At 43.1% G+C, this 12,437-nt stretch overlaps 1 protein-coding gene across 7 annotated transcripts in view; it reads left to right on the top strand.

The window, feature by feature from the left end:
• The window catches only part of syne1b (spectrin repeat containing, nuclear envelope 1b), a 140,832-nt gene that overhangs the window by 110,374 nt on the left and 18,021 nt on the right, over positions 1-12,437 (top strand). For all 7 annotated transcript variants that reach the window (XM_060934445.1, XM_060934448.1, XM_060934453.1 and 4 more), the window contains 19 exons: positions 1,260-1,418; positions 1,579-1,788; positions 1,896-1,997; positions 2,093-2,212; positions 2,318-2,518; positions 2,608-2,781; positions 2,908-3,039; positions 4,682-4,878; positions 4,970-5,102; positions 5,295-5,477; positions 5,660-5,809; positions 7,702-7,878; positions 7,963-8,118; positions 8,291-8,446; positions 8,554-8,724; positions 9,122-9,460; positions 11,350-11,532; positions 11,619-11,920; positions 12,119-12,266. In XM_060934445.1, coding sequence (XP_060790428.1) covers positions 1,260-1,418; positions 1,579-1,788; positions 1,896-1,997; positions 2,093-2,212; positions 2,318-2,518; positions 2,608-2,781; positions 2,908-3,039; positions 4,682-4,878; positions 4,970-5,102; positions 5,295-5,477; positions 5,660-5,809; positions 7,702-7,878; positions 7,963-8,118; positions 8,291-8,446; positions 8,554-8,724; positions 9,122-9,460; positions 11,350-11,532; positions 11,619-11,920; positions 12,119-12,266 — 3,393 coding nt within the window. The remainder of the gene's footprint in view (positions 1-1,259; positions 1,419-1,578; positions 1,789-1,895; positions 1,998-2,092; positions 2,213-2,317; positions 2,519-2,607; positions 2,782-2,907; positions 3,040-4,681; positions 4,879-4,969; positions 5,103-5,294; positions 5,478-5,659; positions 5,810-7,701; positions 7,879-7,962; positions 8,119-8,290; positions 8,447-8,553; positions 8,725-9,121; positions 9,461-11,349; positions 11,533-11,618; positions 11,921-12,118; positions 12,267-12,437) is intronic.

The following is a 12,437-nucleotide window of genomic DNA, read 5'->3' on the forward strand; positions in this document are numbered from 1 at the left end:
TTTGTACGTGTACGTGTACCACCAGTCATACACGCCGCCTAGTGGCCAGTGTTAGTGATTACCAGTCATACACGCCGCCTAGTGGCCAGTGTTAGTGATTACCAGTCATACACGCCGCCTAGTGGCCAGTGTTAGTGATTACCAGTCATACACGCCGCCTAGTGGCCAGTGTTAGTGATTACCAGTCATACACGCCGCCTAGTGGCCAGTGTTAGTAATTACCAGTCATACACGCCGCCTAGTGGCCAGTGTTAGTGATTACCAGTCATACACACCGCCTAGTGTCCAGTGTTAGTAATTACCAGTCATACACACCGCCTAGTGTCCAGTGTTAGTAATTACCAGTCATACACGCCGCCTAGTGGCCAGTGTTAGTGATTACCAGTCATACACACCGCCTAGTGTCCAGTGTTAGTAATTACCAGTCATACACGCCGCCCAGTGTCCAGTGTTAGTAATTACCAGTCATACACACCGCCTAGTGGCCAGTGTTAGTAATTAACAGTCATACACGCCGCCTAGTGTCCAGTGTTAGTAATTACCAGTCATACACACCGCCTAGTGGTCAGTGTTAGTAATTACCAGTCATACACACCGCCTAGTGTCCAGTGTTAGTAATTACCAATCATACACACCGCCTAGTGGCCAGTGTTAGTAATTACCAGTCATACACACCACCTAGTGGCCAGTGCTAGCCATTCATTCATTCATTCATTCATTCATTATCTCTAGCCGCTTTATCCTTCTACAGGGTCGCAGGCAAGCTGGAGCCTATCCCAGCTGACTACGGGCGAAAGGCGGGGTACACCCTGGACAAGTCGCCAGGTCATCACAGGGCTGACACATAGACACAGACAACCATTCACACTCACATTCACACCTACGGTCAATTTAGAGTCACCAGTTAACCTAACCTGCATGTCTTTGGACTGTGGGGGAAACCGGAGCACCCGGAGGAAACCCACGCGGACACGGGGAGAACATGCAAACTCCGCACAGAAAGGCCCTCGCCGGCCACGGGGCTCGAACCCAGGACCTTCTTGCTGTGAGGCGACAGCGCTAACCACTACACCACCGTGCCGCTCCAGTGCTAGCCAGTAAAGAAATAAAACAAGAGACTGGCTATGATATAAGAAAATTCTATATCCCAGAAACAGATGGGAGCTCCGCTTTTAGGCAGTGCCTAAATTTATATATTATTCACCTTTGGAAATTTGTAAATGTAATTCCTGTAACATTTCTTGCTGTTGTATATGCAGTTTGCAGGTTCAGCAGAAGAGCAAGGCATGCAGATAGAACAGCAGCTATATTCAGCAGTTACAGCAACCTCCTCTTGGTTAGATGATGTAGAGAACACACTGTTCTCCAGGTCAATGCTTCTGACAGAGAATGCAGAGACACAGCTGTCCGACCATGAGGTAAGTGAATTTCCATTTGCTGTGGCAATGATTTAGTCATTTTTAGCATTATTAATTATTTTGCTCACAATTATTCATTAATAGCAAAAGAATATCTTGAGCTATCTCAAATATTTACATTTAGTTTTTACAAATAGCACTCGACTTGCATGTCTGTCAGGCTTTAGGGAAAGATGTGGCTGAGGTCAAAGAAGAGGTGGGCCACAGCCAAGGACTGCTTGGGAGTGTTGTAGGGTTGCCTGGAGAAAAGCATACCCTGATGAAGGACACTCTTGACTGCCTGTCTCAGCGACTGGAAACCTTAGACTCCGGAGTGGAGCATCGCTGTGAGAGCATGAGGAGCAGGATGCAGGATCTCACTGCCTTCCAGGTCAAAGCTATCCCAGTCAGAGCTGGTGGTGATCCTACAATATTATGTCCATCATACCAGTCGATGGGCTTCATCTCATGTGATATTGTCTCTTTCATTCTTCACAGACTGAACTGGAGCTTCTTTTCTCTGACATAAGTGAGAGCAAGTTTCATATTCTACAGAAGCTAGCAGGGATCCTCGATTGCCCACCAGATAAACAGCTAGAGGTACAAAAAAGCTTTACTGTTCATTCTATTGATAAATAACTGTCATTAGATTGTTATTTCCTTTTAAATTCCTTTTGTGATATTTTCCTTAACAGACAATTGCTGAGGTAGAAGAGTCCCTTAGAGAGTTGGAGCATAAAATTACAGATTTAAAAACCAGAGGAGCAGTTCTGCAGCCAGATGAGATTTCTAACAATGAACTGATGAAGCTCCAGGTACACACTCACTCATCAAACTATATGAAATTAGAAAAGGATGTATATTTTGTGGAAATATAGACTTTTCAGAGCAACAGTTCCTGTGCATGTTATATTTTATAGGACACTTATGAAGAGCTGCTGATGACAGTGGGATCTCGTCGGAGTGGGCTGAACCAGAGCATGGCTCTGAAGAGCCAGTATGAGCGAGCATTACAGGACCTGGTGGATCTGGTGGATACTGCTCAGGACAAGATGGCTGCTGACCAGAAGATAATTGCTGGCTCAGTAGAAGAAGTCCAGAGTCTGTTAGACAAACACAAGGCAAGCTATGTTGAAATGCTGTGAAACAAGTAGGACGTACAGCAGTAAAGACAGCCATAAATGATGTGTGTAATATCTTGCTGTATTAGGAGTTCTTCCAAGGCCTGGAGTGGCATATGGTCTTAACTGAGACTTTCTACAAGAAAATAAGTGCCTTTGTCCTACCACAAGAGAGCCAAGCTCTAGAGGATACTTTGGCCCAGGCGCAGGAGGTTCTAAAGCAGGCTCACAAGAAAGGGGTGGAACTGGAGTACATCCTGGACGTGAGTTACAATCTTTATAAATGTAATTAGTAGTAAGTTGAATGAATTGTTTTCACTTTTAATGTGCTTGTTTCTTAGTACATTCTTCCTTGCCTGTTTCATGTCTATTTGTGTATGTGTTTACAGACATGGAACCGTATGGTCCTGGACCATCAATGTCTGAATAGGCATCTGGAGGCGGTGGAGGGCCGCATGCCTGCTGTTCCACTGTTGGAGGAGACAGAGGAGAGGTTAACTGAAAGAATAGCACTATATCAGGTAGATCAGTATTACTTATTCTCTACATCCCATATATAAGTCAAAGCTTTTTTCTATGCTCATGCAGGCTTTTTTGACACCATATTATAGGAACATATGAATGTTCTGTATCTAATTTGGCATTATTTATGGCTTGGTGGTACTGCACATAAAGTCTCATGGCTCCAGGGTCTGTAATTCTGTCTGTGAGAAGTTCTCCACGTGTGAGTTTCCTCTGGGTTCTCTGATTTCCTATCATGATCAAAAAACATGCCAGTGGGAGATTTATTATATTAAAGGAAAAGAAAGCACATGGTTAAAATACAGTTATGAAGATAGATTATGATATAAACTAACGATTCATGCGAATAATTGAAAATATGGAGCTCACACAACTAAAATATCCATCTTCGAAAGTCAGTTTCTATGCAGAATTCCCCATCATCGACTATTTCATAAATGCCGCCACTGAAAATATTTTAACCAATCAGAAAAATTTCCCCCTATCGTTTGCGGCAATGCTCTGACGTCACTTGGGCGCAGCACATGGAAGCTCATCTGCACTTAATCCCCCCCACACACATTACAAGAAATCACTGCCCCTGGCTGGAGATTATTTCATTAAAAGTTTATATGAAAAAAATTTTGAAATTCCCTTTCTCTAACAAAAAAGTGGCAGGGGAAAGATAATCCTGATGAACAGTGAGGGAAGAGTAAACAGCTAATGTACTCCTACAGTACATGACTGAATGGGGGGAGGCAACTTTTCATATTTATACCCCCGGTACAAGTAGTGCTGCCGTGACAGCCTCATTCTGCAGACTGTAACCTTGCTAGACTACCTACAAACAGATCTGCATACAATCTGACTTACCTAAATCTGTCGAAGAGGCAAGTGCGTGAGTTTTTACACATTCCTGGCAGAATAAGCACTCGTTAGCATGCTTCAGCCATGTGTGATCACAACGTTTGCACGAACACCATTGCGTGTTGCCCATCCGTTGTTCCTCCTCAGCTTCAGGATCTGAAGAGCTGGCTTCCTGTTCTGATTCTTCTTGAGAATCGCCTTCCTCAACTCTTGGCTCAAACTGATAGGGTTCTAGGCCAGCAAAATCTGCAATGAATTCGTACTCGCTGACTTCCAAATCACTTTTTGCCATCTTGTCTGCGGAAGTTGATTACCGCTTAACGCTTTGCCCCTTCAGTACTGAAGAGCGACACTCAGCCTTGCACCCAAGTGGCGTCATGCATCGCCCTTCCAACAGGCTGCATGGCAGCCTACTGGTGGCATTAGAGCAGTTATACAAGAACGCTCACAACTTTCTCATAAATAGTCAGACATGTCTGAAACTTTTCTTACAGGCTCTCAATATTACAAGCTACCAACCCATGCATGTATTTATGTTACATTTTCCATTCCTTTAAATTGCCCCGGGTGTGAATGAGTGTGAATTTGTGTGTGTGCATGGTGCTCTGTGATAGACTGGTGGTGTTACCTCCAGGGTATATTCCAAGCTTGTGCCCAGAGTTCCTGGTATAAGTTCTGAATCCAGTGGGATCCTGACCAGGATAAAGTGGTTACTGAAGTTGAATGAATGAATGAATGAATGAATGAATGAATATATATAATTTAGGGTAATTATATCTAATCCTATCTACCCAGGGTCTGAAGTCCATTCTGGCAGAGCACCAGCACAAGCTTCATCAGGTACTAGAGGAGGGCAAATCCCTACTGCAGTCTGTGGCGTGCCACGCTCTGGAGAACCAGCTTACTCTGCTGGGGGAGCACTGGCTGAGCAACACTACCAATGTCAATAAGGAGCTGCAGCGTCTGGAGTCTATCCTCAAACACTGGAATAGGTCGAGTCCCACATAACCATTTATACTGACCTGAATAAAAAAACCTCACTATTTTAAAGTGCAAAAAATATATGACACCTGTTTTTCTCAGATATCAGAGTGAATCTGCTGAGCTAAACGAGTGGCTACAGGATGCTTTGGAACGTCTGGAATTCTGGAACAGTCAGTCAGTAACTGTGCCTGAAGAGCTGGAGACAGTTAGAGACCACCTGTCAGCTTTTCTGGTTAGTACCAGCTTAGTTCGAACCAACAAACTGGACCGTAAGCACGGTCAGTTGTTCCAAAGGTCTTTAAAAAGTAACTTGTCTAATAGTGAGCCTCTAAATACACAGTGATCCTGCAACCCTAAAGTACATCAGTTTGTCTGTTGGCCTCGATATTTTATGAAGTTTGTGAAACATGCCTTTTCCTTTCAGGAATTCAGTAAGGAAGTTGAGGCTCATTCCAGTTTGAAAGCCTCAGTACTCAATGAAGGTCACCAGCTGCTGAGGCTGAAAAAGGCAGACACAGGCATTCTCAGGGCAGAGTTAGCCCGTGTGGAGGCCCAGTGGGCTGAGCTGCTCACTCGCATCCCTGTTGTGCAAGAGAAACTCCACCAGGTAATATGCTGCACCATCATATATCACTTGCTAAACTGGGTGATCATTACTGCCAAATGGGATTAGAATAGTCAGGATTCAGTGGAGTCGTTCTATTCTATTAAGTAAGAGTAATTTTTTCTAGTTACTTAAGTCGTTCTCCTGCACTAATGGCTAACAAAGATGCTTGCTTCCTGTCCCAGTCCCAAATGGACAAGTTAGCTTCATGCCATGCTATCACTGAACTGGTCAACTGGATCGCACTAATGGAGAGAGTGATGGAGGAGGATGAAGAAAACCTTAAAGGAGCTGTGGGGTCAAAGGTTATCCAGGAGTACTTGCAGCGCTATAAGGTAGGTTCAAATTATGAAAGAATAAGTTCACAACAAAAATATGAATGTACTGTGTCCTTTTATTCACTGGATGTACTGACATCTTTAAAGCTAGACAGCCTTTCGATTTCATAAAATCGGTGAAATTTAACTCCCTCTGAAATTTGGTCATTGTGATATATGTTTATTTCTGTAATATCTCACAAAATATCAGGCCATTCTGTGGCTGGGACGTTATTTAATTTGAGGGAATTCTGTAGCAAATAATGTGCACGAAATCGCTCGCTTCGCACAGTCAAGCAGACAGAGGAAGTCCGTGTGCACACCTACAGGTTTACCTTGACCGTGCACTGACAGTTATATCATTTTGTCGCTAAACAAACAGCTGATCACACCAAGGTGCTCGCTGACTGCCAATATTTATTAGTTTGGTCCTGCGTTTCCTTTCCTTCTCAACATAACGTCTTTTCTTCTCGCTTTCCGTGACCGTAGTCCGTCTTCCACGTTTCATTTGCACACTCACATCCTCCATTTTTCTCTCCTGTTTCAAATTTGTATCCCACAATGCCTTGCGTGAACGGGGAAAGCCCAGCACACGATGCATGACGTAGTACAGGTAGTCGTCGACTTACGACTGCGTTTGGTTACAACTGACCGGTCGTAAACCGATCTGGTCGTAAGTCGGCCTATGTTAAATGAACGTAAGTATATTGTGATGTGTAATGATATTGTAATCATCTTAAAGTCTGATTTTATCAACATTTTCTTATTTCATTACCTTGGCTCATTATTTGGTTTAAGTCAAACACTGCACACTTAGGGGTGGAAGTAACTTTTATTTCTTGCTGGTATATTATTTTGGGTCATAGTGCGCGCGATGAAAAATACACCTAATTATTTATTATTGTCTACTTATCAAGCATTCACTAGGACTTCTTATCACTCAGTAGTACTAGTATAGTACTTTTTTATCACACTATCACTCTTTCATCCACCTGTATCAGTTTTTGATTATAAATAAATTGCAAACACATCATTTCAACAACACAATCGTTTTAATTACATTTTTTTTTAGCTGAACAGTTGAAAACTAACTTTTCATTTTGGACATTGGACACAGAACAGTGTAACAGAAAAGTGAAAGTTACTTTGATTACCAGCTGTGCACGTTATAGCACAAGATCTGGTTAAGCCGTACGCGCGCTGTAGCTCGCTCGTTATTTGTCCAGCGAAACACTGCACACATAATAGAAGAGGCTGGATACAGTGTTGCCAGATTGGGCGGTTTTAAGTGCATTTTGGTGGGTTTTGAACATATTTTGGGCTGGAAACCGTCAGCAGTATCTGGCAACACTGGCTGGATGCTGGGTGCTGCCGGGAGCTGGGGTGGAAACTGTCATACGCTCAGCTAGCTCAGCTGGAAAACACTTGCCAGTCATAACCAGACGGTCGTAAAGTCGATCGGTCGTAAGTCGCATAGGTCGTAAGTCGACGACTACCTGTATCTTGAATTGGGGTCAGGGTGAAGCAGGAAAAAATAGCGGAGAATTTAGGGCCACGTGGCCCTAAATTCATTGATTGTTCTATTTTAAAAAACCTAATAAAATTGGAAGTCTGTTATTCGAATTCAGTAGCTTTCAGTTCACTAAACAAAAATAATTTGGTGCCAGGGAAAATTCTTTTTATGACCTACACTTGAAAAATCTGAAAGGCAGTCTACCTTTAAGTAGGGTTTTGATTCTTTTTTGTGGTATTGTGCTATCATTGTCTTGTATTTGCATTATCATTTTTGTAAGTGCTGTTTTTACATGTTAATACCTGCATCACAATAAATTCCCAATCCTCACACACTTGATTTTGTGTCTTACTGATGAAAGTAATATCATAACTAACCACTTTCTTCCCACCTGTAGGGTTTTCGTGTAGATGTGAACTGTAAGCAGTTGACCGTGGACTTTGTGAACCAGTCAGTGCTGCAGATCAGTGGGCAGGATGTGGAGAGTAAGCGCAGTGATAAAACAGACTTTGCTGAGAGGTTGGGAGCCATGAACCGTTGCTGGCAAATCCTACAAGCTCGCATCATAGAGAGGGTTCGATTCATGTTTTTGTCTAATGTTCTGTAAATTAGAGAATGAGTTCACTGACCCACTGATGTGTAAGATGTGTTTATTCAGGTCCAGCATTTGGAAGGTTTGCTGCAGTCCTGGCTAGAGTATGAAAGTAACGTGGAGTGCCTTAAAACCTGGCTATGTGCTCAGGAGGAGCGACTCAAGAGGAAACACAAGATTGAGGATCTCTCGTCAGTGCAAAATGCTCTCAGAGACTGCCAGGTAAAACCAGACTGTAATGTTGTAAATTATGCAGTTGTCAACCTTGTATAGTTTAATATTTTTTCAGTGCTAACACACCTGATCCAACCGTCCAGTTCCTTATTCATGACTTCACGCATTCGCTCATGAATTGCATCTCTTTTTTTTCTTTATTTCACATTCATGCACACAGGAGATGGAACTGATGGTCAAGGAGAAGGAGAGAGAGGTGGAGAGAGTAGAAGAGCAGGCCTGCGCTCTTGTCCAGAACAAAACAGATGAAGCCTGTGCTGTTGTCATGGAAACTCTCCAGGCACTGAATCACACTTGGGCCAATCTTGACCATTTAGTATGTTGATTTTCTGTTTTTTTATGTGTAAAATGTCATAAACATGTCTATGAGCCATATGTATATGTGTAATTCGAGTCACAAAAACAAGCAAGTGTGCTTCACAGATCGGACAGCTGAAGATCAGCCTGAAGTTAGTATCTGATCAATGGAGTCAGTACAGGGAAGCAGCTGAAGAGATTAACAGCTACCTGACAGAGGGGAGATACTCTGTGTCTCGCTTTAGACTGCTCACTGGTTCTCTGGATGCTGTACAGCTCCAGGTGGACAGTCTGCAGGTAGGACTGCTCTCAACTCATCTCATCTCTCATCTCATTATCTCTAGCCGCTTTATCCTTCTACAGGGTCGCAGGCAAGCTGGAGCCTATCCCAGCTGACTACGGGCGAAAGGCGGGGTACACCCTGGACAAGTCGCCAGGTCATCACAGGGTTGACACATGGACACAGACAACCATTCACACTCACATTCACACCTACGGTCAATTTAGAGTCACCAGTTAACCTAACCCGCACCCGGAGGAAACCCACGCAGACACGGGGAGAACATGCAAACTCCTGCTCTCAACTCCTTCAAACAATTTTAATATGCAAGTGAATGTAAAGAAAAAGTGAAGTTGAATGCATATTAGACAGAATGAAAAAAATACACTGAAGTCTCTTTTACCTGTTTATCAGAATCTGCAAGAAGAGCTGGAGAATCAGGAAAGCAGTCTGAGGAAGTTTGGAGCTATTACACATCAGCTACTAAAGGAGTGCCACCCATCTGTGTGTGACTCTCTGAACAACACCCTTAAAGACGTCAATGCCAGGTGGAGCAGCCTGGTAGAAGAGATCGTGGAACGTTTGAAAAGCAGTAAAGCTTTGCTCCAGCTCTGGCAGAGCTATAGGGACCTGTATGAGCAGAGCAATGGGAACATCCAGAGCCTGGACGACAAAGCAGAGCAGCTCCTGAGGATAGCAAACAAAAAAGATATCTCAGAGGAGGAGGTGTCTACGTGGATTCAAGAATGTACTGTACGTGAGACAGTTTCTCTGCTATTGGTGTGAACATTTCTTTGATTTTTTTTTCTCGTAAAAGTGGGGTCAGTGATTTTCTTTTTTAAGTTATCTAATATATGTGCTTCGATGAAAAAGTCTGCATTTCTGTGGCTGTCCCAAAAATGATAAAGACCAGCACCATATAGTGTCTTGCAAAAGTATTCATCCCCCTTGATGTTTGTCCTGTTTTGCTGCATTACAAGCTGGAATTAAAATGGATTTTTGGGGACTTAGCACCATTTGATTTACACAACATGCCTACCACTTTAAAGGTGCAAATTTATTTATTTTTTATTCTGACACAAACAAGAAGATGAAAAAAGAGAAATCTGGAGTGTTCACAGCTATTAACCCCCCAAAGTCAACACTTTATAGAACCGCATTTTGCTGCAATTACAGCTGCAGGTTTATTGGGGTATGTCTCTATTAGCTTAGCACATCTAGCCACTGGGATTTGTGCCCATTCCTCAAGACAAACCTGCTCCAACTCCTTCAAGTCAGATGGGTTGCACTGGTGTACAGCAATCTTCAAGTTATGCCACAGATTCAAAATTGGATTGAGGTCTGGGCTTTGACTAGGCCATTCCAAGACATTTAAATGTTTCCCTTTAAACCACTCCAGTGTAGCTTTAGCAGTATGTTTAGGGTCATTGTCCTGCTGGAATGTGAACTTTGGTCCCAGTCTCAAACCTCTGGCTGACTCAAACAGGTTTTCCTCCAGAATTGCCCTGTATTTAGTGCCATCCATCTTTCCTTCAATCCTGACCAGCTTTTCTGTCCCTGCAGATGAAAAACATCCCCACAGCATGATGCTGCCACCACCATGCTTCATGTTCTCAGGTGTTCTCAGGGTGATGGGAAGTGTTGGGGTTGCACCACAAATAGCATTTCCCATGATAGCCAAAAAGTTCAATTTTAGTCTCATCTGACCAGAGAATCTTCTTCCATGTGTTTGGGGAGCCTGCCACATGCTGTTGGGCAAACTCCAAACATGGTTTCTTTTTTTTTTTTTCTTTAAGCAATGGCTTTTTTTCTGGCCACTCTTGCATAAAGCCCCACTCTGTGGAGTGTACAGCTTAAAGTGGTCCTATGGACAGATACTCCCATCTCTGCTGTGGATCTTTGCAGCTCCTTCAGTGTTATCTTTGGTGTCTTTGTTGCATCTCTGATTAATGCCCTCTTTCCCCGGTCTGTGAGTTTTGGTGGGTGGCCTTCTCTTGTCAGGTTTGTAGTGGTGCCATCTTCTTTCCATTTTGCTATAATGGATTTAATGGTGCTCCGTGGGATATTCAAAGTTTTGGGATTTTTTTTATAACCCAACCCTGATCCATCCTTCTCCACAGCTTTATCTCTGACCTGTTTGGAGTGCTCCTTGGTTTTCATGTTGCTTGCTTAGGAGTGTTGCAGAGTCAGGGTGCTTCCAGAACAGGTTGATTTATACAGACATCATGTGACAGATCATGTGACACTTTGATTGCACACAGGTGGATCTTAATCAAATAATTGTGATTTATGAAGTGAATTGGTTGGACCGGCTCTTATTTAGAGGTTTCATACAAAAGGGGGTGAATACCTATGCACACTCCAGATTTCTGGGTTTGTTTGTTTTTTTTCATTTTAATTATTGTTTGTGTCACAATAAAGAAAAAAAACAATTTGCACATTTAAAGTTGTAGGCATGTTGTGTAAATCAAATGGTGCTAACCCTCCAAAAATCCATTTTAATTCCAGCTTGTAATACGACAAAACAGGACAAACCTCAAGGGGGATGAATACTTTTGCAAGACATATGTTATGTATGTATAAATGTAATCATTAATGTTAATTCATCCCATGTGCTGTATGTTTATGGTTACTTTCATCAGGAGTTGCTGCGATCTCAGGCACCAGTGAAAGCCTCTCTGCAAGTTTTGCTGGAGCTAGGTGAACAGCTTAAACAGCAAGTGGACACCTCAGCTGCAGCCTCCATCCAGTCAGACCATCAATTCCTTTCCCAGCGTCTTTGCTCCATGGATCAAACTCTCACCCGTCAACAGGCTGCCCTGCAGGTTCGGTCTCTATTGCTGGATTTTGGAAAAATAACAGGATATATGGGTGTGCATTTTTTGTAAAGCCAACTCTTTGTAACTTACAGGCAGGAATGCAGGATTATGAGACCTTCAATGAACAGCTGGGCATTCTTGGCCGGTGGACCATTGAAGCTGAGGAGGTTCTAAAAGGTCAGGACCCCAATGGCTCCTGTGACCAGGTAGTCATCCAGGGCCGCATGGAAGAGCTCAAGAAACAGATGCTGAAGTTCAGCAGCATGGCACCAGACCTGGAACGTCTTAATGAACTGGCCTACAGGCTGCCCCTCAGTGACTCAGAGATTAAACGCATGCAGAACTTGAACAGGAACTGGGTCACCATATCAGCCCAGACCACTGAGAGATTCAGGTTTGCTAGCTGTAGCATGTTACAGTACTGCACTAGAATACACAATTATTGTTTTATGTGAAGGATATGAAAGCATGCTGTCACAGTAATACTTGTTTTATCTCTTATTACTAATGCTTTCTTACCATGACCCTGAGAAGGAAGGATGTATATTTTAGCATTGATTGGCTTTCTAAATAGATGTACATTTTTCTACAGTAAACTGCAGGCCACCCTGCTGCAGCAGCAGACATTTCTGGAGAAGTGTGAGACGTGGATGGAGTTCTTGGTGCAGACGGAAGAGAAGCTGGCTGTGGAGATCTCAGGAAACTTCCAGAACTTAATGGAGCAACAGAAAACTCATGAGGTAAGACATCCATATTGGTAAAGAATGTCTGACCATGCCCTAATTTATGTACACATTGTATTTGTATAATCACCATCCACTTATGAACACCTGTAGCTGTGTTCATTTGTTCATGTGGCTGCAGCACCATGCATGAAATCATGCAGCTGCAGTACAGGTCAAGAGCTTCAG

This window comes from Neoarius graeffei, chromosome 11 (assembly GCF_027579695.1).
Source record: "Neoarius graeffei isolate fNeoGra1 chromosome 11, fNeoGra1.pri, whole genome shotgun sequence".
NCBI lineage: Eukaryota > Metazoa > Chordata > Actinopteri > Siluriformes > Ariidae > Neoarius > Neoarius graeffei.